Source organism: Strigops habroptila, chromosome Z (assembly GCF_004027225.2).
Source record: "Strigops habroptila isolate Jane chromosome Z, bStrHab1.2.pri, whole genome shotgun sequence".
Lineage (NCBI taxonomy): Eukaryota > Metazoa > Chordata > Aves > Psittaciformes > Psittacidae > Strigops > Strigops habroptila.
The window spans coordinates 23,763,948-23,787,271 of NC_044302.2; the positions used below are offsets into that span (position 1 = coordinate 23,763,948).

The 23,324-nt window shown below is 39.9% G+C and overlaps 1 protein-coding gene across 2 annotated transcripts in view; it reads right to left on the reverse strand.

Annotated features, from left to right (window-relative positions):
• RHOBTB3 (Rho related BTB domain containing 3) overlaps positions 1 to 16,579 on the reverse strand; it is a 31,039-nt gene extending 14,460 nt beyond the window's left edge. The window contains exons 1-6 of one of the 2 annotated variants that reach the window (XR_003989277.1): positions 16,077 to 16,579; positions 15,624 to 15,840; positions 6,857 to 7,049; positions 4,320 to 4,471; positions 2,374 to 2,485; positions 1,136 to 1,504 (exon numbers count right to left, since the gene is read on the reverse strand). Coding sequence is in view for 1 of the 2 variants with exons in the window: in XM_030470935.1 (XP_030326795.1) it covers positions 1,136 to 1,504; positions 2,374 to 2,485; positions 4,320 to 4,471; positions 6,857 to 7,049; positions 15,624 to 15,840; positions 16,077 to 16,078 (1,045 nt within the window). In the remaining variant the exon portion in view is untranslated. The remainder of the gene's footprint in view (positions 1 to 1,135; positions 1,505 to 2,373; positions 2,486 to 4,319; positions 4,472 to 6,856; positions 7,050 to 15,623; positions 15,841 to 16,076) is intronic. The other variant, XM_030470935.1, reaches the window with a different exon arrangement.
• Between the last annotated feature and the right edge of the window lie 6,745 nt (positions 16,580 to 23,324).

The following is a 23,324-nucleotide window of genomic DNA, read 5'->3' on the forward strand; positions in this document are numbered from 1 at the left end:
CGTCCCTTGAGTCTTCACAAGCCAGTGTTCATGTCTCAGCTAATAAGGTAGAAATACTTTTCTTATGGCAGGCAGGTATCAGTATAGAGATGCAACTAAACTTCTTTATAGATGCAGGTCTAACACTATAATTATTTGTGCTTTATTTAATTAAAGTTAAAATCAGAATGCATCATTAAAAAGTGTGCCAATTCTTTCAACAAATATAAAGTAAATATTCTTATGTACTGACTACTTGAAAAATATTTTATAAAGAATAAAAGGGTATCAGGTTCTTCCAGAAAGAAAACAATAATTCTCTTTCACCTGAGGATTCCTAAGCTAGGTAGTTAGAAAACTATCAGTGCCATTTTAATAGACAGCTGGCATGAGGTAAGTGAGGGCACTGCCTGTATTGAGCTGGTAGCAAAAACTCATGCAACATATCGGAGCTTCAGAACCTGCACTTCGACCAGTTATCATCGAGATAATAACTGTATAATCAGAGATAATAACTAGACCAGGTTGCTCCAAGTCCCATCCCACCTGGCCTTGAACACTGCTAGGGATGAGACAGCCACTCTTTGGGGTTTTTTTTATCACTGCTTTCTCTTCAGCAGCAACATAGCCAGAAAAGAAATCGCTTGAGTTTTTAAATATCCCTGCACTCTCATCAGTGTGTTTAAGAACATGCAAACATTTCAAGAATTTTAAAAGCCTGGGATCTGAAACTTTCTCAAGCTCCAGATTTTTTTGCCAAAGCTTTTGAATATTACTGATGTTAGCTTATGGACTTCATTCAGTAAAATATTGTGCTTGTTCATTAGATCTGGAATGACAGATAATATATTTCTATGAAATTAAATTAATAAAAAATATAAACAAATTTATAAATAACATATTTTAATTATAAATTATTATATTTTATTAAAATTATAAATAAAATTGTATTTGTAATTATAAAATATATTTTTATTATCTCTTTTTTCATACAGACCTTGTTTGTAATAAACACAAGGTATAAAACAGATATAGCGTCAAGGAAGAACATCATCTCCCAACAGCAAAGGCATATTCCTTAGAGTGATGCAGATACTCCTTCACAAGACATCAGCCATATGAGAAATGAGTAGCCAGACCTGTTCCCAGTGGGTACCTGAATAGATGAAGTGGAGGATGTCTGGGAGACACGAGCAGAAGGCAGAGTCCTTCACCACCACCCTCTCCAGCGGGACGCAGGGTGGGATGCCACGGGGCGCCAGCGGGAAGGCAGCCTCTGCCTCCACTGTGAAGAGGCTCTGCGCCGTCCGCATGATGGAGGCATCGCAGATGTCTGCAGGGCTCTTCACCTTGAAAAGCAGCATGAAGAGGTGGCTGACAGAGCAGAGGATGACCTTGTGAGCCTCCACCACTGTGCTGAGGTCCTCGGGGTAGAATGCCACATCCGCACACTGGCAGCAGCAGAGCAGGTTGTGCAGGTCCGCGTCATAGTGTGAGGCTTCACCCTTCAAGATTGGCATTTTTTCTGTGAAAGATAAAGAGTCAGAATGTAGAATTGAAGCAAATGGTAACCACAGTATGACTCTATTCCCAGAGACCTGATCAAATGAAGGATAATTTTTGAAAGAAGTACTTGATAAGAAAATTTCTTCTATGCTATTTGAATCTGTCTAGTAAAATACTCTAAAATTTAAAATACCTAGTACAGTAAAATGAGAAATACAAGAAATAATACTTAGTTTAGTAAGAGGTGTCCCTCCTTTTACAAAACCTCTTTAGGCACTCATGTTGGAAAGAAACATTTGCCCATGAATCCCAAACCTAAGGGATCTGAGTGAATTTCTAGAACATGTGAGAGGAGACAACTACATATTTAGAGTTCAGCACTTTCCAGTAATTATTTCACTGAATAAATGCATCAGATGCTCAGTAATCGAGCTCAGGAAATCATGTGCAGAAGCATATACCTCTCCCTTAGTTTTTTTGTAGCAAACAAAAATATTACTTGATGATATTGTAGAATAATAAAGAAAAATAAAAAGAAAAATAATAAAGAATAATAAATGATGTAATGACTTTATCTTTTTTCTGTAAAGCTTTTATGTAAAGCTTTTAATAATTCATGTCTGCATTATTTCATCAAATGCACCAGAAAACTAACCCTATTATTTTAATCTAAAAGAAATTCAAGTCCATTGCAATGTTACATACTGTTATACAATTCTCCCCAAGTTTATTAAATCATCAGTAAAGGTTGATGCAACTATAGCAACATAACCAGAATAGCTGGTGATAGATAGCACAGCTCACAGTATAATGAATACAAAATGTTAATTGCACAAAGAACATTTCACACATAACAAAAGATGTTAGAGACCAGACATCAGCAAGCACCTGGCTGTTCAAGCTGAGGTGGTTGAACTCGATGACACTTCTGCGTCTTTTTCCTTTTCTTCATTTTTTCAGATGACTTCTGATTCAAACTTTGGATTATAAAATATTCCAGCTAAAACACAAAATGTATTTTTAAAAATATCCTAGTTATTTAAGAACAAGCTAGACATCAAACTAAGGAGAATGAGTGGGTACTGTATGCAGGACTGAAGCTACTGCCATTACGAACAGTCACCCAGAAGAGTCCCAAAGCTCTGTTATCAGGAGAAGGCACCACATGGGTGTGGAATCAGCACAATTTAAAATACTATTTCTTCAAATTATTTTGGTTAATTCTCTTGTATTTAGTCTTCCCAGAAAAGACAGGCACAAAGATATTCAATTTATGAACTTCCATAGATGCTAATTACAGAATTACACGGAATAATAAGACTTGATAGAAGATGATCAGGTGCAAGAGGTGGAAATAACAAAACCATATACAAGCTCTTCAGATTGCAACTAACCATCACAACCATGCAATGCTACCTTGTCCTCTGAAAAAGTCACATTACAACAGGATCTTTGTGGGCAACAAGCTTCGTAACTGCAATAAAAGTGTACCTGAGGGGAAATGATCCCTTTTACGGGAACAAAGAGGCACAAAGGGTGGTTCAGATCAAGTTAATGCATGTTTTAAATGCTTTTATCACCCAAGGTATTATCGTAGCACATATAGTGCTTTCTAAAACCTAGAAAAATACTCTGGCCAGCCCAGATGTTGAGTGCATTTCTCATCTTTTTAATTGGGAATGAATGGATCCAATAAAAACGGGCTACTGTTGTGCCAGATATTCCAAGTTATGATCGAATCCCGTGGAAAATACACTGTGTGTATACACCAGTACAGAGTCTAGTCTTTACTGTTGTTAAGACCATGTGAAATTACTGGGCCAAAAAACCTGCATTTTTGTGTTCAAATCCAAATGCTACCAGGCAGCAATCAAAAGGTTAAAAAAATAGGTTGAGCTTAAAACACTTCACAAAACTGAAAATTTCTCAGTGTGAAATAATTTTGTGAAGACAAATAAATCTGAAAGACTGTATTTAGAAAATGCTCAGTGGGCTTTCCTGTCTTCAGAGAGGAAGAAGAACAAGAAGCTCATTAGAGGTGGAACATTTTAACAAGCCTCTTGGCTTCTGCCTCGCTCAGCTTTGCTGCAGCTGACCTCAGGCTCTGGTCAGGATTGCAGACTGAGTCATGACTGTGAACTGAGCAACCACAAGAATACACTAAAAATGAGGCATTTAAACAGTCTTGCCAGTCTCACTTTACAATAGAACAGTTGTGAGAGTTTAAGCAATTAAAATTAAAAATACCAGAATATTATGGAGTAAATAAGGTTGAATGGGGCCTGTGGACGTAATCCACACAATACAGAACTTGTCTTCAAAGTGGCATAGGGTTTTCAAGTGCCTTGTACAGGTGGGTTTTGATTATCCTGTCCAGCAACATAAAAGGACAGGAATAGAAGGAAAATTACTGCAGTGTGTAGTATAGGTTTCCTAAACCTTCCTAGAAGGTAGCTAAATCCAGAGCAAGCTCTGTACTGCCAATTCAGGTAGAACCATGGAATGATGTGGGTTGGAAGGGACCTTAAAGCTCATCCAGTTCCAACCCCCTGCCATGGGCAGGGACATCTTCCACTAGACCAGGTTGCTCCAAGCCCCGTCCAACCTGGCCTTGAACACTGCCAGGGATGGGGCAGCCACAGCTTCTCTGGGCAACCTGTGCCAGCCCCTCACCACCCTTACAGGGAAAAACTTCTTCCTTAAATCCAATCTAAATCTCACATCAGTGGGAACTCGCCCTCAGTGGAAAGGCTTGTGGTGTGCCTCCACTTCCTCTCTGAAGCCCTAACATCAGCTGTACCATCCTGCTTTCAACCCACTGGTGTCTCACTCACCACGCCTCCAAAGTACTTCTGTATGTAGAAGTCATTGAGAGTGTGCAGCTCAAGGTAAGCGGCTCCTAGTTCCTTGGCAAGCTGAACTCCTTCAGCAGTGGTGACACAGCTCCTTCTGTCCAATGTGCACAGGGGGCAGGTACAAGGCACTCCTAGGGTAAAAAGTGTCAGAAACCAGCCATTTTTGTCAAATAGTCCAGAATATTTAGCTTCTTAAATAATTGGAAAGATGTACTATTTAGAAAAGAACAAAGAGGGAAATGGAAACAGCAGTTTTATAGTAAGAAATCTCTAAATATGCAGAAAAAAACCCAAACCCAACTTCTTATTACTCAGTTCAAAATATTACTGGTTCTACAAAGCTCAGTGTAAATGACATTAGTGTTATTTTACATTTGGTTTTGCCAACGCTGAGAAGCCAAGCAGGACTTCCAGAAACCAGGATTGGTTTAAGGTCTAGCTATCCTTATAGGAAGAGATGTTGTACTAGCTTGCTGGTGTTACCATTCATTATTGCCACCCTTATATTTGTTCAATTATTGTGGCCTGTCCATGCAGGAAATACGTTTAAGCAACAAAGTAACGGAAAGGAAAATTTTGCTGGCTGTTATAGTCATGTACGTACTGTGGAATATGGTTCAATAACACACAGTTTATATAAACTTTTTTTAAGCCAAAATAGGTAATTTTAAGATTATACCGGTTAACTGATAAAAATCTGTTAGCCACCTTAGTTCAACTTTGCTTAATGCCGGCAAGAACCTGCCAACCGTGGATGCGTTTTCAAATGTGCTGTGCATGCTCTTCATTAATTTCCTCTGCTCAGACCTATGGGTAACATGAAACAACATAGTTTTGTTTGGGGTTTTTTTTATTTCTTTTGCAGCACTGTTTGCTACTACAGAGGATTAAGATCTTAGTAGTTTGAATGAGCAAACTGCTGTGTTCACAAATACCTGCTAGAAACAAAAGGGTTCTGTGTATGTACAGCAGTTCGCTCCGCCAGGTCCCAAAGCAAAACGGCAGCTGGACAGCCTGACTTCTCCCACAGTCACATTATTTAGGGAGGAGGGCAGAAAAAAATAAGTGGAAAAGGAAAATGCCAATAGCAGAGTCATTCAGACTGGTGGTAGCCTGTGTCTAAATAAAAAGTGTAATAAAAGGTGTTGGGAAGACAAGCATTAGTTTAGCAAGAGCTTGTCTTTAGAATGGCAGTTTTATTACCCCGGTATAAATCAAAGCATAAAAACATTTGATTGTTATCAGTGAACTACTAAAGGGGATAAAATAAAGATGTAATTATTATAGAGTTCTTTAACAGTTCTTTCTCAATTGCTGAGTAAAAGTATATATAAGTATACTATAAGCAGATCCTGGGAAAACTGAGAATTACATTCACAGACAACACATTTCATATAGCTAAATATTTATTTTTACATTAAAAAAAAAAGTCTACATGACATCCATCATGTCTCTCACTCATAGCAGGAAGGATGCTCAGAAACACTTGTTTTAGTCAAACTCATAAAGTAGAAGACAACCTACAGGCTCAAACTTTGCATTCAGGGCTTAGGAAAAAAAAAGAGAAATCAGGATCCACGAGTAAAAAGACCATACGAAAATCAACAAAAGAACAATGCAAAACATTTGGAAACACAGAGTAAAGTCTGCATGTTTGTTCTATTGATATCTGTGGTATTGTTTATGAATTTTATTTCCCTGTTGTAGACAGGAGTTACTAATGTCTACCCAAACCGTGAACATGTTCTCAGCAGCCTTGCCTATGTCAGCTGCTGGACTCTTGTAAGTCCATTTAGTCCTTACACAGTTGTGTGATGGTGATTTTCATATTGATTAAACAGAAATACAACAAAAACTTTAAATATTCAGTGTAGAATTGATTTGCATTGTTCTCATAGCAGACTACTGCTCAGCCTGGACAGGGCATTGTGTGAGTGCATAAGCTATACCACAGCTATACCATATCTATATCATAGCTACTCTGCCATGAGAGGTCTACTCTGTTGATGAAGCAGCATATAGCACTTCGTGGTACCCAAAGGGCTGGTGTGTGCATCCATCCAACAACATCCCAGAGAATTTTGAGGCTTTCTCCATTCCAGTGGTTGCAAGCTGATGGACTTAGTTTTAATCTCACACACTGGAAATATTTGATACCTGAGACATGACAGTAGAGAACTTGTAACCATAGGGTTCATCTCATACACTCAAATGTGCGCTGTTTCATCCAAGAGACTAGATTTAACCCCTGTGTGCGACAGCTCCACAAGAAGAGTTGTTGGAGAGGCCAAAGCAGGATAGTACGCCCTTCATCACCTGGGTTAATTAAGCGTAATGTTCTTGCCAATACACCAGTCTATGGAACCATAATACATGTAAATAATGCTGTCATCCTGATGGAGTGGATTTTTCCAAGTAATTGCAACTTGGAAAAACAATTGGCTTCTACTGAGATTACAGCAAAACTAAATTCCAAGTCAGATTTTAACTATTACTACAGGAGACTGGATACATACCGTTTTTTCTTGCACCAATAGCAGAAATTATTACTGGAACTGAGCAGTGGTTTAATGCTTTTTTTATCATTGGGACATAACTGTCCTTTAGTTCTTGAAACGAAGTCTTTTCATTGACGGAGTATTTAACCACAATAATATCAGCTCCTCCAATGAGACTGCTGGAGGTGTACCAGTCACTGTCAAATATATCCTAAACAGAAAAAACACTGATCAAGAATTTTCTGTCTATAAAGGAAAAGTGAAATTCATTCAATGCTCTTAATGCAAAACCTTACAGAAGTATTTTTAACTGATAACTTCATCTCTTATTTGAAGACAGGCAACAAAGAGCAGAATTCATGCTTCGTAATTTCCTTGTTTGGAGAACAAGCTGTTCATTACAATGAACAAGAAATCTCTCTTATGAATTCAGGAATTCTTCAGGAAGAAGCAAAAACAGGGTTTATCTAGAAATATACTTAACAGAAAAAAACTTTACTGTTTAATTACTTAACTTCCAAATGTTTTTAGTAAGGAAAGAAAAGCTGCTTCAGTGGTAGAGGTTTGCAGCAATTAATATAAAACTGTTATTTATCACAACATTTTAGGGAAAGAACTATGCCACACAGCTATGAACTTTTAATACAAGTTTCACCAGTTGGGTGTGATTTTTCATCTGCCTCACAAGAGCTTCCATATAGATTTAACAAGTGTTAGTGTCTTCATGATAAGGACTTTAATCACATAACTGAACTTTCTTTTTCTACTTCATGCTCAGTTTGTCATTGTTCTGTGCTATAAGACTTACTTACACTCTAAAATTACATGGTGTACTGTTAATTTACAACTGTGCTGTATCCACGTATAATATACAGTTATTACCTGTCATCAGAACCATAGTTTCATAATTTCTGCTTTACCTAAAGGTAGCTTATAAATACCAATGAGCTTTGCATACATGTTTAATTGAAAACTCTTGACAGAAGTATGGAACTGGTCCAGAGAGCTGAAAACCAACTCAAAAAAAAAAAAAAAAAAAAAAAAAAAAAAAAAAAAAAAATCCAAAACAAAAACCTATCACGTCTTGGAAAAGACAGACCTTATTGTGGACTTTCAACACGTAAAGAGAGACCTTACTCTTGTAAGAGAGACCTTTTACCAGGGCCCGAAGGGACAGAACAAGGGGGAATGGCTTTAACCTGCCAGAGGGGAGATTGAGAGGAGATCTTCGGCAGAAGTTCTTCCCTGTGAGGGTGGTGAGGCCCTGGCACAGGGTGCCCAGGGAAGCTGTGGCTGCCCCATCCCTGGCAGTGTTCAAGGACAGGTTGGACGGGGCTTGGAGCAACCTGGTCTAGTGGAAGGTGTCCCTGCCCATGGCAGGGGGTTGGAACTGGATGAGATTTAAGGTCCCTTCCAATCCAAACCAGTCTGAGATTTTGTAACACTTCAATACAGCATGAGGCAAAGGTAGAAGCTGGGGGCAAAAAAAAGAAAATTAGCACTGATAAAATAAAGATGTGGAAAGGAGACATAAATTATCAGAGTGGAAAAAAAAAGAAAAATTCTTGATCACTTCAAAAGGATAATTGTTTGAAGTCTGGGGTGAGGTAGCTACAACTCTCTAAGTACAAGATGTAGCATGAACTTGATGGTAGTGGATCAGTCAGTAAATATTTGCCTAGAATGTCAGTGCACATCATACCCAATTTAGGTCTTGTCTTTATAAAGAAATAAGTCAGGAAATAAAGTGTAATATGATTCCTATTAATTTCTTTAATAGATGTTCTTGTTCTGTAATAAGAAAACTACAGACAATTAAGAAATTATCAAGAAAAGCTATTCTGTGATTCACCGTATTGAGAAGTGCTTTAAGAGCACTGCTCTTGGGTTGAGTTTTTTTTCAGTCAGCTCAGTTAGAGACTGTTACATTCAGGCTAAGGAAGATCTCCACCAGCATTTAAAAGACTCATTTAGGCTGTGTTAACAGTTTAAAGTTGACACATAAACACACATTTAGCACCTCTAGCTACAGTGCTTTGAGACACCCAGCTGGATGGGCATTTGCAAAACCTGATCACACACTCAGGCAAAAATTGGGAATTTTCAAGGGATAGCTTTCTTACATTTTAACTGATGAAGATCTCAACAGAGAATTTTTAGTAGTGTTGTATACATTTTACATGGCAAAAGTTTAAGGAAAAAATTCAACACAAGCAAAAAAATAATACGGACTATTTAGTTTGTCCATGCTGGCAGTCAGAAAGCATGCCTATTGCTTTGCAATTTCCTTCTAGCTGCCTGTCTCCAAGCCCAGCCCAGCTTTGCACATACCCATCTCTGTGAGGAAAGTGATAACCAGCAGTATCACCAGCAAGGTGCACAAATATGCAAGAACTCCACCACAACTTCAAGCATTAATAGTAAAAAATGTTTATGAAAACTTCTTACAGAATGTAAGTAGTAGTAAGAAGTAGTTTTACATGTAGTCCTACATTTGTATATGGTTTGTAGCTCATTTTACAACAGAGATTAATCTCCAGTGCATTATGACACCATTCCCTCTTACAAAACAGCAAGATTTTGGGAAGATTTCTAAGTTAACAGAAATCTGGCTGTGTTCATATGTGTTAATATGAACACAGCCACGCCCAAGGAAAGAACCAACTCTGACTTCTGTGATTAGCTTCAGCATAAATCTAGTCCTGACTGACAGCAGAGAACAGAACTTCAAGACACCAAAGTGCTTGAGGCTGTGGCTCCATCCTGACAGCAGCCCTACCAGCAGCAGAGGACAGGACACCATGTATCTGTTTCACACCCAGACATGCGCTCTGCTCTGGACCCACACCTCATCCAGGCTCTTGAAGCAGAACATTGTCCAGTGAAATACCAGCCTGAAAACCCTTCATGCCCTAACCTGAACCAGTGGCAGCTCTAGTGCTCTGCTTGTTGGTGGGAATCTCAACAGAGTTTGTTGAAGTACACTTGTGTTTGTCTGCACGTGCCTGCGCATGCATATGACAAAACAGTGGCTTGAGAAGTGAATACCATACAGCAAAATAAACCAACCAGAAAGGGGTTTGTTACTTTTTTTTTCCTAGTGAAAACAATACTAATCAGAAAGCAGTTACATTTTAGAAAAAAAAAAAAAAAAAAAGGACAACAAAAAAAAATATGGCCATTACCTCCTGTGATTGCCCTACCTTTCTTATACTGCACCCAACTGGCCATATTTCCATCTCTGCAGGTGTTGGGAGAACGAGCAAAATCCTTACTGAAAACAGCCGAAGAGGTGTGCAAATACACCTGTTTGTTTAAATATTAGAGAAAATAAATCCTATGGAAACATGGTGCAGGCTACAACAGCTTCCCAGGTGTGCGTAGCTGCACGTTGCAGCAGGTTTGTGGAAGTCTGTGCTTTCGGCCTCTGCCCCATGCCAGAACTGCATTGTTTGTTCATCCTATCAAGAAGGATTTTAACAAAGTTTACGAAGCTCTGGTGGGGATGGACCCCACTTTCCTGGGGTACGGGCCAGCCCTGGTTACATCAAGAAGTGAAAAATGCAGAATGCGCCAACCCAACGTCTCATGACACCCCCCTTTCTGTCACTGTTGTGCAGTTTCCCTCTGCTCTCACACATTTGATTTAATACCCTCAAAAGCCCATTCTTGAATATGAATGTGATATTTAAAAAAACAGAGGACACATATTTCCAGAGGTCTTGCAATTATTTTCACTTCACATCAAGCGTAGCACAGAGTGCTCAGATTGCTGTTCTGTGCTGGGAAAATCCTCCAAAAATGCCTCGACAGCAAACGGTTATTTGCTCAAGGCATCACTGAGACAGAGCACTTGGAGTCTTCTTGACTATCCTTTAAAGCAAGCTTTCATGCAAAAGTGACAGAGGGAATTTCTTCATATAATAAACACCAGCTCAGATTCAGGAATAACCTTAAATCCACCTATGAAATTCCTGTAGCAGCTACTCCTCGTCATGCATCCTGCTCTTGGCATGGTCCACTCCCCAAGACAGCCATTGACAAAAGGAAAAAGTAACTGTACAGCTAAGGTTATTATAATATGACCTTATTAATTATAATTATACTTCTGCTGCTAATCCTCTCCAGACTTATTTGAAAAAAAGCTTCATTCTTTCCTTGCACGTCTTCATTATACATGTCTTATAATATATTCTTGCCATTAGTAAACCATACTTCTAAAGTATTAACATTGAAAATACAGCCTTCGAAGGCAATGAAGAAGTGATTTTCCTACAAAATCACATGACCCCTCAAGAGGGCAATACTTGCTTTGTTCAAAATAATTTATGAATGCCTTTGTGGAATGGCAGTGAAATTCTGAGCACAAGTGCCCTTGCAATGCCCACACTCTGTCTAAAAGCTGCTCTCAATGTCCGCATGTCCACCTAGCCCCACCCTTAATCTGGGGTGGCAACAACAGCAAATGCTCTCTGGAGGGACAAGGAAGCCCCGACGACCATTTGCCTGGGATTTCCCAGGATCCAGGAGAGCTGCACTGGGAATATTGGAAAGCTCATCTCTCTCTAGCACCCATTTACACATCCACTCTCCATTAACAGACCCATTCTCCATTAACACAGCCTTCTTCCCATTGATGCTTTCCACACCACATACTAGAGCTTTCCCCATTTTTTTCAAGGTTTCACTGCAATTTCTAATCAGTCAGGTCCACAGCAGTCCATCACTTACTACTCCCTGAACTTACTAAGCTAAGTAACATGCAGCATAGAAGGCCCGATCTTCTTCAAAAATAAAGGGAATTCAGACTATAAGCCTGGGATGTCACTTCTGTTTTTCCACCTAAAAGCTTTCCAAAACAGCTTTAACTGGTTGAACTGACACCCTCCCCCTACCCCCCCCAAAATTAATAAATAAACGCTAGCATTGTCCTTTGTTGTCCTCTCATAAAGTAATTTAATAACATTTGTAAAGAGCAAAAATAAAGAACACAGTAGGGAAAATAACTTATCATGATATGATCACGTGTTGTAAACTGCCAACTTCAGACAGCCAAGCTTAAAAATGAGAAAGGAAGACATATTAAAAATTTGAAAGTTTCCAGCTATGGTTTTGTACTGAAGCAGTAATTAATATTGATTTCTAAAAATAATAAATGAAATGAAAAAGTGGATCAGATTCCTTTATCTTCGAAAACATTAAGGGCTATCAGAAGTGCCAAGGACGCTGAGCCAGGAAAAAGCCAGATAACTACACTGTGGATGATACCATGGGCATAAGAATACTCACAGAGTTGAAGGACTATAACACTCTTATATCCTTATAGTACTGCCCCATGTAAGAGAGGAAAGAACAAGAGAGTTAACGCAAATAGGGGACACTCACAGTGAAGTTTTAATACTGCAACTTATTTTCCAGCATCATAATTAAATTAATCAACATATGAATTATAGCTCCTGTTTTATGCTTCATTCTGTAGCTGAGGAAGATCCACTTGCCACCAGATATGACAATTTTTGCCTGCACTTTTTCTTCGGTTTTTGCTTGTACATTTGCAGAAGCATACGAAAATTTAGTGTAAAGTGACTGACTTTGCAAACTACACACAAGCCCATATAATGGCAACTCAGTCCTGAAGACTGTCAAATCTCATATAGATTGCTAAATAAAGCAACCTTTTGCAAAGAAAATCTTAAAATTCATCTTGCATCTTTACTCCTTTTAAGTTACTAGGTCCTATACTGAGGTTTATGCCCAACCCCCCAAATTAGAAAACCTGGGATATGCTTGTTCAATATGCTTTATGAGAGCACAACTTGAGCATGCATTAGCAACTGGTCAGCTAATAAGATCACTGTATTCAGCATGGATGTTAGTACACATGTATGTTTTCCCTAGTTCTTTGTATCTCTTCTCATCTTGGGTCTGCGTTTTTTGTCAAAACATTTTCCAGCCATGTGAATCACAAGGACATGAGTCCACTTGTATATCTGTCCCCTGCATGTGGGAGATACCAGCACACAGCTTTGCAGGAGCAGTGCAGGACACAGTGGGCCATAGTGGTCTACCCAGTGACTGCCACATGAAGATCAATGTAGTTTTGCGAACAGTGACATTTCGCCCCCAGATTTTGAAAGGTATGCTCTGCACCCCTACCTCTATGACTCCATTTCATCTGCGTGAATAATACGCTCCCCGAAGTCAACACTTCCATCCTGCATCCAGCAACTGCCATGCGAAAGACAGCTTTTCACAACATGATGATGCTCTTTTACATGTTGGCAAACATGATTTTATCCTTGTCATTTCGTAAGCCAAGCAATAACAAAGAGTATAGTAGCCCCACAGGCAGTTAAAATATTTACGGAGCCACTCTGTGAAAGCAGCAGTCTCACAGCAGGTTGGAAACACCATTCACCCATGTCTGTCTGTAACACTTGATGGGCATTGCCTTGGGTAATCATGCCCAAGAAGCCTTGCCTCCTAGCTCTGCAGTTTGGCAGCCACCTTCATTCACCTTCATCTTATAAAATACCACACTCCCATGGCAGCACGGCTGCCCTTTACTGGTCACGTGCCCAAAAGGACAATCCTGCCACAGCAGCATTGACCATATGGTCCAGACCTTCCATGTTTCTCCAACCCATCAGCGCACAGGCACTCGAAGCTGCTGGAAAACTTTACTGCAGCCATGTGAGATATATAGTATACAGTAAGATACCCTATAACATAATAACATCAGGAAGAGTGGTATCATCAGGAAGACATTTGAGCTGTTGACCCCTTCTGCAGACTCACAAAGTTGAGCAGTGTCCTGGCTTGACGAAAACATGTAGCAGCAGGCTGAAGCACGAGCAAATTCACCCTGTAGCACATTTCGTCTTACTAAAGGGTCCCTTCTTGCACTGGGGATCTCTACTTGATCAACTTGCATCCATGTTGCTTTTCCAGACTGAGCTGTAGAGGATGACCAGCAGCTGAGCACCCTTGAATTTGGAGACTCAAAGCTATCAGTGTACTCATTATCAACTTTATGTCTAGGACTGGCTTGCCTTGATCATGTGAATTTAATCTGGATGAGATACAAATCTCATTTAAATGCAAATCTGCCTTTACATTACGCTCACATGATAGAGGTGGAAATAATGCAAGGCGCACCATACCACCACCTCTATGTTTCAGTAGCTTGCAGCAAGAATCCTTTTCCATGAAGAAAAGTCAATGACTTGAGGCAATGTCAGCTAATGTTCAGAAATGTCCTGCACCATTTTCCCAGGCTACCAGACAAACAGTCCTGAAAGGACGACCCTGACGTAACAAATCTCAAGCATCCAGATTCTGGGAAACAAGCCTGTTCTGCCTAACCCCAGCAAGAAGACAGCTTCACTCAGAACAAATAATGTCCTCTAGTCCATCTACCTGAGAAGTCTTCTACTAAGCAAAACATGCCAATTGTTCCTCATCATTCCCAGTAATAAATCTCCTGCCTCCTTTAGCTGAGAGAGGGAAAGAACAAGAGGCCTCAGAAACATGTATGAGACCCAGGCAATAACAAGCTAGCTGTTCAAGGGCAAAAATGATAAATTCTCCAGAACTGAAGAACCTTGTTTTGTAGAAATGCAAATGCAAATATAATAACATGAAAATACACGAACTGTGTCTCCAGTGTAGGTGCTTTCTTCCCCTTCTCCAGCTATCCCTGCTTGCCTTCCCACCCTCCAATCCTCTGAAATACCCTTTGAAGTCATACTGCCTTATTTTATATTCAGGAGCTTTAACTCATTGCTCCACTCCAATGACTCCAGCAAACTGCATGTGCAGGTCATATGTAGCTTCAAAGACTAAACCCAGGATCCCTCAGTCTATCTGAACCAGTGTCAGCAAAGTGCAGCTGACAAAAAAGCATGAGAAACACAGAGCAGAAGGATAGCTATTGAATTTTAAGATTACAAACCATATGTATTTCTGGAATTGTTGGGATTCCTGGAGATCCCCAAAACAGTTTCCCTTGCAGGGCTGCAAAAATCTACCTAAAGATAGAATTATGGAGCTGAAACTGATTATTGTTTTAATTTCTAGAAGCTGCTAAGCTTAATTTTTTTTAAGGCTACTAAAATGTCATTAAATATGTTTTAATTTAGATTATTAGTATAATTTCTTACGTAATCATTGATCTACTCATACTGATAACTAATGTCTCTCACTTACTAATGAAGTGCTAAACAACTTGGAACAGTGCCAAAATCCCTTTTATTTACCTTCAAATAAAGGAAATAATGTTAAGATGTGATTTTTTCATTATAACAGAAGTAAAATGACTCCATACACAGTTTTTTACAAGATATCAAATTTTCTAAGCTGTTATTTTTCACAGCCAGAAAACTGACTGCCTTTTCCTTGTTAGAGAAAAAAAAAATATATCCATTTTGTTTTATTCTTGATCAGTATTTGGATGGAGTGCTTGTGATACAATGTCACAAAAAAGAGGTTCTTGTTTGCCTCTGGATTATCTTCAATAAAGTTTTCACTCAACAGCACAGCTGAAAATATCACCTTCTTGCAGAGGAGGTGGGCAGCAGCTTGTTAATGAGAAACCTTGTGCAGCACCTACGACTTTGCAGTGTTTGCCAGCTTACATTTTATATGCTTTTGCTATTTGGAATAATTACAATATGAATAAAATCCCTCAATAACAAAAATAATTTAAAACTAAGATATATTTTCATCCTATTAAAACAGCTTAAACTGTTAAGTGCAGTTAAAAAGACTGAGACTGATCTCTTACCCAGACAGGACAGTCGCGTACCACCAGTCTGACATTTCCAAACACAGAGGCTTGGTACTCAGTAAAAACTGGGTTTCCAACGTGACTGGCAGACAAGCTGCAGTCGATCTGGGAAACTAGAGCACTTCTCCTGAGATAGCTCCAGATCAGGCTTGGCTGCTGACTGTCCTCAGAGGGCCTATCTCTTTCATTTCCAAAGGCTACAATGTTAACCGACCTAAAACAAAGACAAAGCTGTGTTAACAAACACGAAGAGCAGAGATTAAAAAAAAAAAATCGCCTTAAATCAAAACTAACAGATTAATCCTTCCGAATCCTCGTCTCTCCCTAGATTTTAACACTGCACACACACACCCCCCTTTCTCCGCAATCAACAGCAAAACACATACATGATCTCAAACCCAACAGGAGCATGAGAGCAAAGCGGAAAAGAAACCTAGAAACGCTGCTTACATTACAAATCCCAGCTGGCTTGGATTTGTATTTGTTGGCGTCCACCCTCAGCCTCGCTGCTGTGACCTCCAGGGCTCCTGCTGTGCTCCCGCGCCTGCAGCCACCCTGGCTAACTTGGTGCCGGCCGTGCGGAGCGATGGGCTCCAGCCGCACGCCGGAGATGCGGCAGCAGCAGCAGTATCAGCAGTGGCAGCAGCAGCGGCAGCAGCAGCAGCAGCAGCAGCAGCAGCAGCAGCAGCAGCCCAGGCAGCAGTGGTTGCGTTGCTCAGCGGCTGTGGGCGAACTCGAGGCGTAAGGGCGAGCGTCCGGCCGGGCGGTCACAGCCATCGCATCCTGACGTCAGCCAGCAGGAGCGCAGCAGACGCTATGGGCAGAGCTAGCTGACGTTGCTGCAGAGCCAACACAGAGCAGCCGGGTCAGCAGAGGCAGACAAAGGCGCTTGACCAGAGTGGTAAGGCAGCCCTTGCCTTCCGCACTCCTGCAGGAGAAGGACCAACATCACGGCACCGAGCCGCTGCCATAGCTCCTCTGCACTAGAGGAGAGACCGGCACCGTTAAAGAGGAGGAAGAAAGCAGTGTGAATACCCTCAGTTAAAGTATTTAAACTTTTTATTGTTAAATAAGATCTATCTTTTCAAAATTAGGCTGATAATTTCTGAAATGCCATGTGGAATTTTTAGCATACATGTGATGTTTAAAGGACTGTATTCAAAATGGACAATCTCTAATTAAAATGAATACAAATAGCTGGGACCAAATCCATCCTAAAATGGCATATTCTCTGTCAGAAAACGCTATGCACATTAGAGTAAAAAACCCCAACAAAACAGTAAAAATATTTTAGGCACCCTAAATGATAAATAAACACTCCCTATTATGTGAACACATGCTGCTGTTAATCCCACAGGCAAGAACTCTTCCAACACAGGTCTTGATATGATTGTCAACAGAATAATTAACAGACCTTTTCCCGCAGGAGTCCATACACTGAGAAAGATACTATTCCATTAAGGGCAAGTATGGGAGGTGACAACTGGTGCAACTGTCAAAGTTTTATGCCAATAGTGTCTTGACTGGCTGGGCCATTTTTAGAAATCATAAACATTAATACCTATTTTATGCTAATGATGTCAAATAGTATTTATACTTTTTATCATGAATTTTACAGGCTCTACTGAAAAAAAAAATCCAACCAAACATAAATCAAACCAAAACAACAGATAATTTACCAACACTTTTGTTTCCCTGTGTTTCATCACATGCCAGCTTCTTCTGCTTTTCAATCTAGCTTTCCTTAGAAAGCTAAGATGACAGATAGAGGTTTCCTTTCTGTTTCCCTCCTAGAAAAAGAAGTTTGAATATTTAAATTTGAACTTGTAGTGGTTTAGCTGTTGAAAATGAGGAAACCTTTGAGAGAAATGTTCTTTACAACACTAGTGAGCATAACCTAGTGTAGCTAAATAAGCAAATAAATATACATACACATATGCACATACATATGTTTACATACTTCAGTTGGAACTAGGTGATCTGTAAGGTCCCTTCCGAGTACAAACCATTCTCTGATTCTGTGATATGTATACATATACAGACACAGCCTTGCACAAAAAACACAGAAAAACCAGGCTGGTGAATAAGGCAGCCCTAGTGAGAAGTGACCCAATTAACACAATTAGCATAACCCCAATTAGCATAGTTTAGTCTTTGCTGTGGACCTAGCTCTGCCCAGATGCATAAGAGGCAGGGTTACCAGCAGAGATGGAGGGTGGCAGAAAACATTGGCTTTCCTCTCACTCCTTCCTTGAACCGCCTGGGAAACTAATTAGGACTGCCAGAAGCATCAATCTTGGCAAATTATGCAGATGGTGCATGTGGCATTCATCTCACCTGGTGAACAGCACCTAAAGGTAACAGACTGAAACACCACACTGTTTTAGTAACACTCGAGCAATCAGACTCAAAACAACACTTAAAAGGCAAGCACTAAAACTGGATGAAAGTGCTGTCTGTTCTTCTGTGGAAGTAGATCCATAACCCCATTTCTCTCTGCATTTCTGAGGGACTGCATAATACATTTCAAACAAACAAGCAAAAAGAGAAAAGAAAATTAGTTCATTTTTGCAGGGTGATAAACCTCAGGAACAGAGAAGTTGCTTGGCACCCCTATCTCAGATGCATTCTGCAGGTTGCATGGGCACTTCAAGGGAAAGCCATAAACGACTGTTTAAAAGGGAGATGAGGATTATAGAGGATTGCTTGGCATCCCTGTTTGGCAAACTGGAAGTTGAGCGTATTGTATCAACAAACTTTTCAGCCAGCAGGCAATTCCCACTGCTGCTGACATGCAAAGACAAAACAGCAGTAAAGGGAGTCTTTGACAGGGTTCAGAAAACAAAGGCATACTTGGCCTCGTGCATTTTACACTGGAACATTATTATTTTGTTTCAAATTATTTGTATGGAAGCTTTCTAGCAAGTATCTCAGATAAGCAATGAAAACAAATATGCAGTCTTTGCTGACAAAAGGGTAATGACATTTTCCATGGCAAAGGGATAACTGCAGCCAAGTCCGGGAGGAAGATTTCTTTTCCTTGCAGAAGCTGTAGCCTTACTTGCACTGATTCACATGTGATTAACTGGCCCATATTTTCAGGACAGTGAAGGGGTTTAATGCACTTAGATTCAAGGCTGTTGCCAAGCGCACTCATTTGCTGACTCTGCATGCTGTACAGAGCTGCTGCTGATGTGATGGGCAAGTTTAGGTGCATGAGAAACTCACTGTTTCTGATGTGACCACATCCTGTCCTTTGCTGTTCTTCACTTCCTCTTCTTACACCAGCTTTCAACCCAAAACCCAACCTCTCATCCAATCTTGCGGCAACTTAGTTTCTTTACAAACTTTAATAAGCTTTGCAAAAAGCTTCTCAAAGGCTTTTTGAAAATGCAAGAGGATTATTATGCCCACACGACCCCCTTTTCGGCATACTTACTGCCCTTCCTCCAAATGTCAGTGATGCTAGACTTCACTGGAGCCTTCCAAAACCTTCACAACAGATTGTGTTCCTCCATATGTCCCTCAATTTCAGTCCCTATCACAGACTGTATCATTTCACCAGGAATGGCAACCAGTCCTATCACTTTGCCATTCCCCCGGCCCCGCTGAAGCAGTTTTTGAACATATCAATAGCTTCCAATGGCTGGGTCGCTCAACCTCCAGTGATAGAGACCCAATTCTGTGGTTTCTGATCTGAGTTTCTGAGGAACTCTCTCATAAATGTTATTTACTCCTGACCACTTATTCACATCCACTATAATTGGTTTTTATTTAGTATCAGGTCAAATGATGTAATATCAGCCCAATACTGAATCAAAAATATGAAGGAGGTGGAAAATGATCTGATGGGAGAAGAAGAAGAACGAAAAATGTTACTTCTAAAATTTAAACCACTGCTTAAGTGGTTTATTATGTGGTTTATTATTATGCTTACATTTTAGTGTTTGTAGCAGAACAGTGCTGTGAAAGCAACCACTGAGTTGTGGAAAGCCACACTGTGAGGGTGAGCCACAGATTACCAGAAACAAGCTCTGTTGCTGCAGAAGTCCAGCGCAAGGGCTGCCCTCCAGGCCTGCTGCCCTCAGTAGTGAAGGGAACAAGGTCCTGTATCATCACAAGGGGACCCATCTGGTGCCTACATGCCTCAACCTGCTGCAGAGATGAAGGACTGAAAACTCAACATGCCACAGAAGAAGACACCCCATTCACAGTGGTAAGAATCCCTAGCTGTGAATGTACAGCTGCACCATGTAATTCTCATGTCATTGTTTAACAAGTGTTAATAGTTGCACTAGAACACAAGTCAAAGGCTTAAAAAAAAAACAAACCCAAACAACAAAGTAGTTTCTATGTTATTTCTACTGTTTTAGAATCAGAAGCCATCACCCTGAGGTGAATGTGGACCATCATGTCATGCAGAGGAGCACCATCCCCACCCCAGCCTGCTCTGGTTCTCCATGCCGAGGCTTGTTGGCTTGGCCTGTGGCTGATGCTGAGCTGCAGGAGAGGTGGGCATGCAGCAAGCACCAAGGGGAATGGTGATGGGGCAGGTGCTCCCACCAGAGAGCAGGGAAAGGTCTCTCCTAGGATGGCATGGCCAGACGTGACCAAACCACCCCACAGGTCTCTGCTTGCCTGGGTGTCTCTTTCCACAACATATTCAGAGAGGCGTGGGACTGCCTGGGCAGGAGATGCTGCTGTAGCTTGGGGGCAGGGGAGGGATGGCATACACTTAGCATGTTTTGAAAGTTCTGGGCTATTTTAATCCACTTTATGATCCCCTGGATAAGCACTTAAGACCAAATGACCCAGCGCGTGAATTCTACAGGGAGAAGTGCCTCAAACTACTTAACGTGGTCCTGCAGAAGCTCTGACCTTTGCCTGCCCACAGTTCTGTTCAGTAACGTATACAGTTTCTAGCTTTTCTTACTAGAAATGTATTGCAAGAATGCATGTAGCATTCATTACAACAGGTAAATAAAAACAATCTAATAATGTCGGCTAAACACATGATTTAGTGTGCATTTTAAGAAGATAAAATTAAAGAACAAAGATTATACCCAGATATACAAATATCTACCATATAGTATACGCGTAAGAACAACAGTTATCTATCAACGTTGCAAGTTCTCAACAAGTCATAAATAAAACGTCATTGGGAGTAAGTTTCCTGCTTGAAGTTACATTCTAACCCTTTTTATACAACTGCACTTCTCCAAGAATTAAAAGACAGAGCACATTGTTAATCAGGTTTCCTTATACAGATGTCAAACATCTTCCAAGTGGCCACTGGATGGCCATGATCTTATTTTAAAAAATAATTCCGGTTTCCAAAAAATCCAAAGTTCCAGTTTAGAGCTAGACTTTAAATTTAATTGGCTATTTTCTACTATTTATTTTCCTGAGTTCTGCCTTCTTATTTTCCCTTCTGTTATGATTTCACTGCTATTTAACACTCCTCCTAGCTCCCAGCCTCCTCTGCTGTCCACATACCTGTAACTACAGGGGTGTGTATCAAGGCAGCAAGAGAGGATGATCTGTGTGTGGTTAACTGGATGGTTTTTATGGATTTGAATGTTGTCCTTCCTGGTTTCACCATAACAGAAAATCACCTGGTTTTAGTCTCATAGCCTCTTGCATTCCTCTGCACTTTAACGTCACTTATTCCAGAACAGCAGCCTACTCTCAGAAGGTATTTGGCTGCTCAGGAGCCTTTGCTGGGTGACAAATGTGCATGTGATATAAGAAATGGCACGTGATAAAAGGACATAAATGAAAGTGTCTTTATAAACAGATAATTTTTAAGAGCAGAAGCCAGTGAATGACTACTTTTCTGCCTCCAACCCCACGTATGTAATGTATAGCCACAGAAGGGTCCAGGTTTTAGCTGCTGTTTCTGAGGGAGCGTTAATTGAGGTCTCGCCACCAAACAGCCTATCTTTACAAAACTAAGAGGAATTTAGTATCTTCAGAGTTTTTCCACCATCGGTCTAAGGGCTGACAGGTGGATGGTAGGGACAATGTGACTTTCGAAGTGTTGATTCCTCTCGAAGCCAGGATGGCAATCCTTCTCTTCTCTCTGAAGGGAAGGGAGATGGAAATTACCTGCACTGTGTAATTTTTATTTTCACAATAGTGCCTTGGTATCGTTGTTGTTTTGGTGTTGGTTTTTTGGGGGTTTGGTTTTGTTTTTGGTTTTTTTTTGGTGGAGTTTATTTTGTTTGTTTGTTCGTTTGTTTGTTTGTTTTAATTTGAAGTGCACATCTGCAATAAATGCCTCACCTGTGAAATCACTGAGGACGACCAGGAAAATTTGGTAAGTTTTCCCGCAAAAAGTTTTCAATAAAAAGCTGGCTTTATATAAAAATAAGAAAAGCCAGCTCTCCAAATGAAAAATGAAACCTTGATTCAATCCATAAATCAGCATCGTACTTTTATGCTTCACTTTGAGGTAAATAAAACCACAAGTTATGTTGCATTTGCTGTTGATCTGGAGTTCGCACAGATACAAACAGACTGATTTGTACTAGATATTTTCTGGTAATTAGCTTTAGTTCTAATGCTTTGTTAGTAGTATTGTAGCAGCAAGAAAAATGACGCCAAAAGATCAGGCTGATCAGCATGAAAGATGGTCTGCTCAGAAACAATCAATACAGATTAGCATCAAGGGTCTGAATTTTTCATATTTCAAACAAAGATCACTTACAGAAAAGAGCAAGAAGAGGAATTTTCCTGTGTTATAATAATATACGACTCTTGATATTGCAGAAAAAATAAATAATTGCTAAATAGTTTGAGAAAGTTGCTGGCAAGCAATTGCAAAGAGAGCTGTTTGCACTGAATGAAAGAACACACATGAAAGTTACACATCAGGTTTGTTTTCCACTTAGTATCTACAAAGGTCTGGCAAACATTGCAATAAGTAAATAATTTAAACTTCATTTTTGACTTCTTGTGGGGGTTTCTTTCATGACAGGTATGGTGCTTTTTTGATGGAAGTATATGCTTCATAAATTTCCCTCTGCTTCTCTTGTATTAACCTCATAGTAAAACATCCTGTCTTGTTAATATAAAAGAATGCAATTTTGTTTGGAGTTCATAAATCTTTTTTCCTCCTTTATTAAAAGTTAACTTTTTCTCTACTTAATCATAAATGGGAACAAAGTTGGTATCGTTCACGTTCATAGGCTGCTAAGGATGAGGTCTCACTTCCCAGTTTAAAAATGAAGACAGAAAGAGCATATGACAAATAGCATCATTTTTATTATGGCAAAGGCCCTATTTTTGCCTTACTTTCACTTCAGCTGTACTGGATAAGCCTCCAAATAGCAAAGATGTTCTGACATTCCTAAAATGTAAGTATAAACAGGAAATACTTCTGAAATATAACATTTCGGGCACACACTTGACATGTTTTTTTTTTTCTTCTGTGAAAACATTCACAAAAAATCAGACTTTTCCTGCAAGAAAAGATTTGATGGTTTTGGTTTGTTTTGGCTTGATTTTAATTTCTTGTATTTGAATCATCTATAATTTTTGCTCAGTTTTCTACAGCGAAGAGTCTTAAGTTACATCGTGATTTTCAGTTACATATTTGGCAGCACCCCAAGCCATAGTCTTGAACGTAGATTCGATTCTCCAGGAACCTTGTCAGTGTTGCCTAAAAATGCTTTTTCGTCTAACAAAAATAATAAA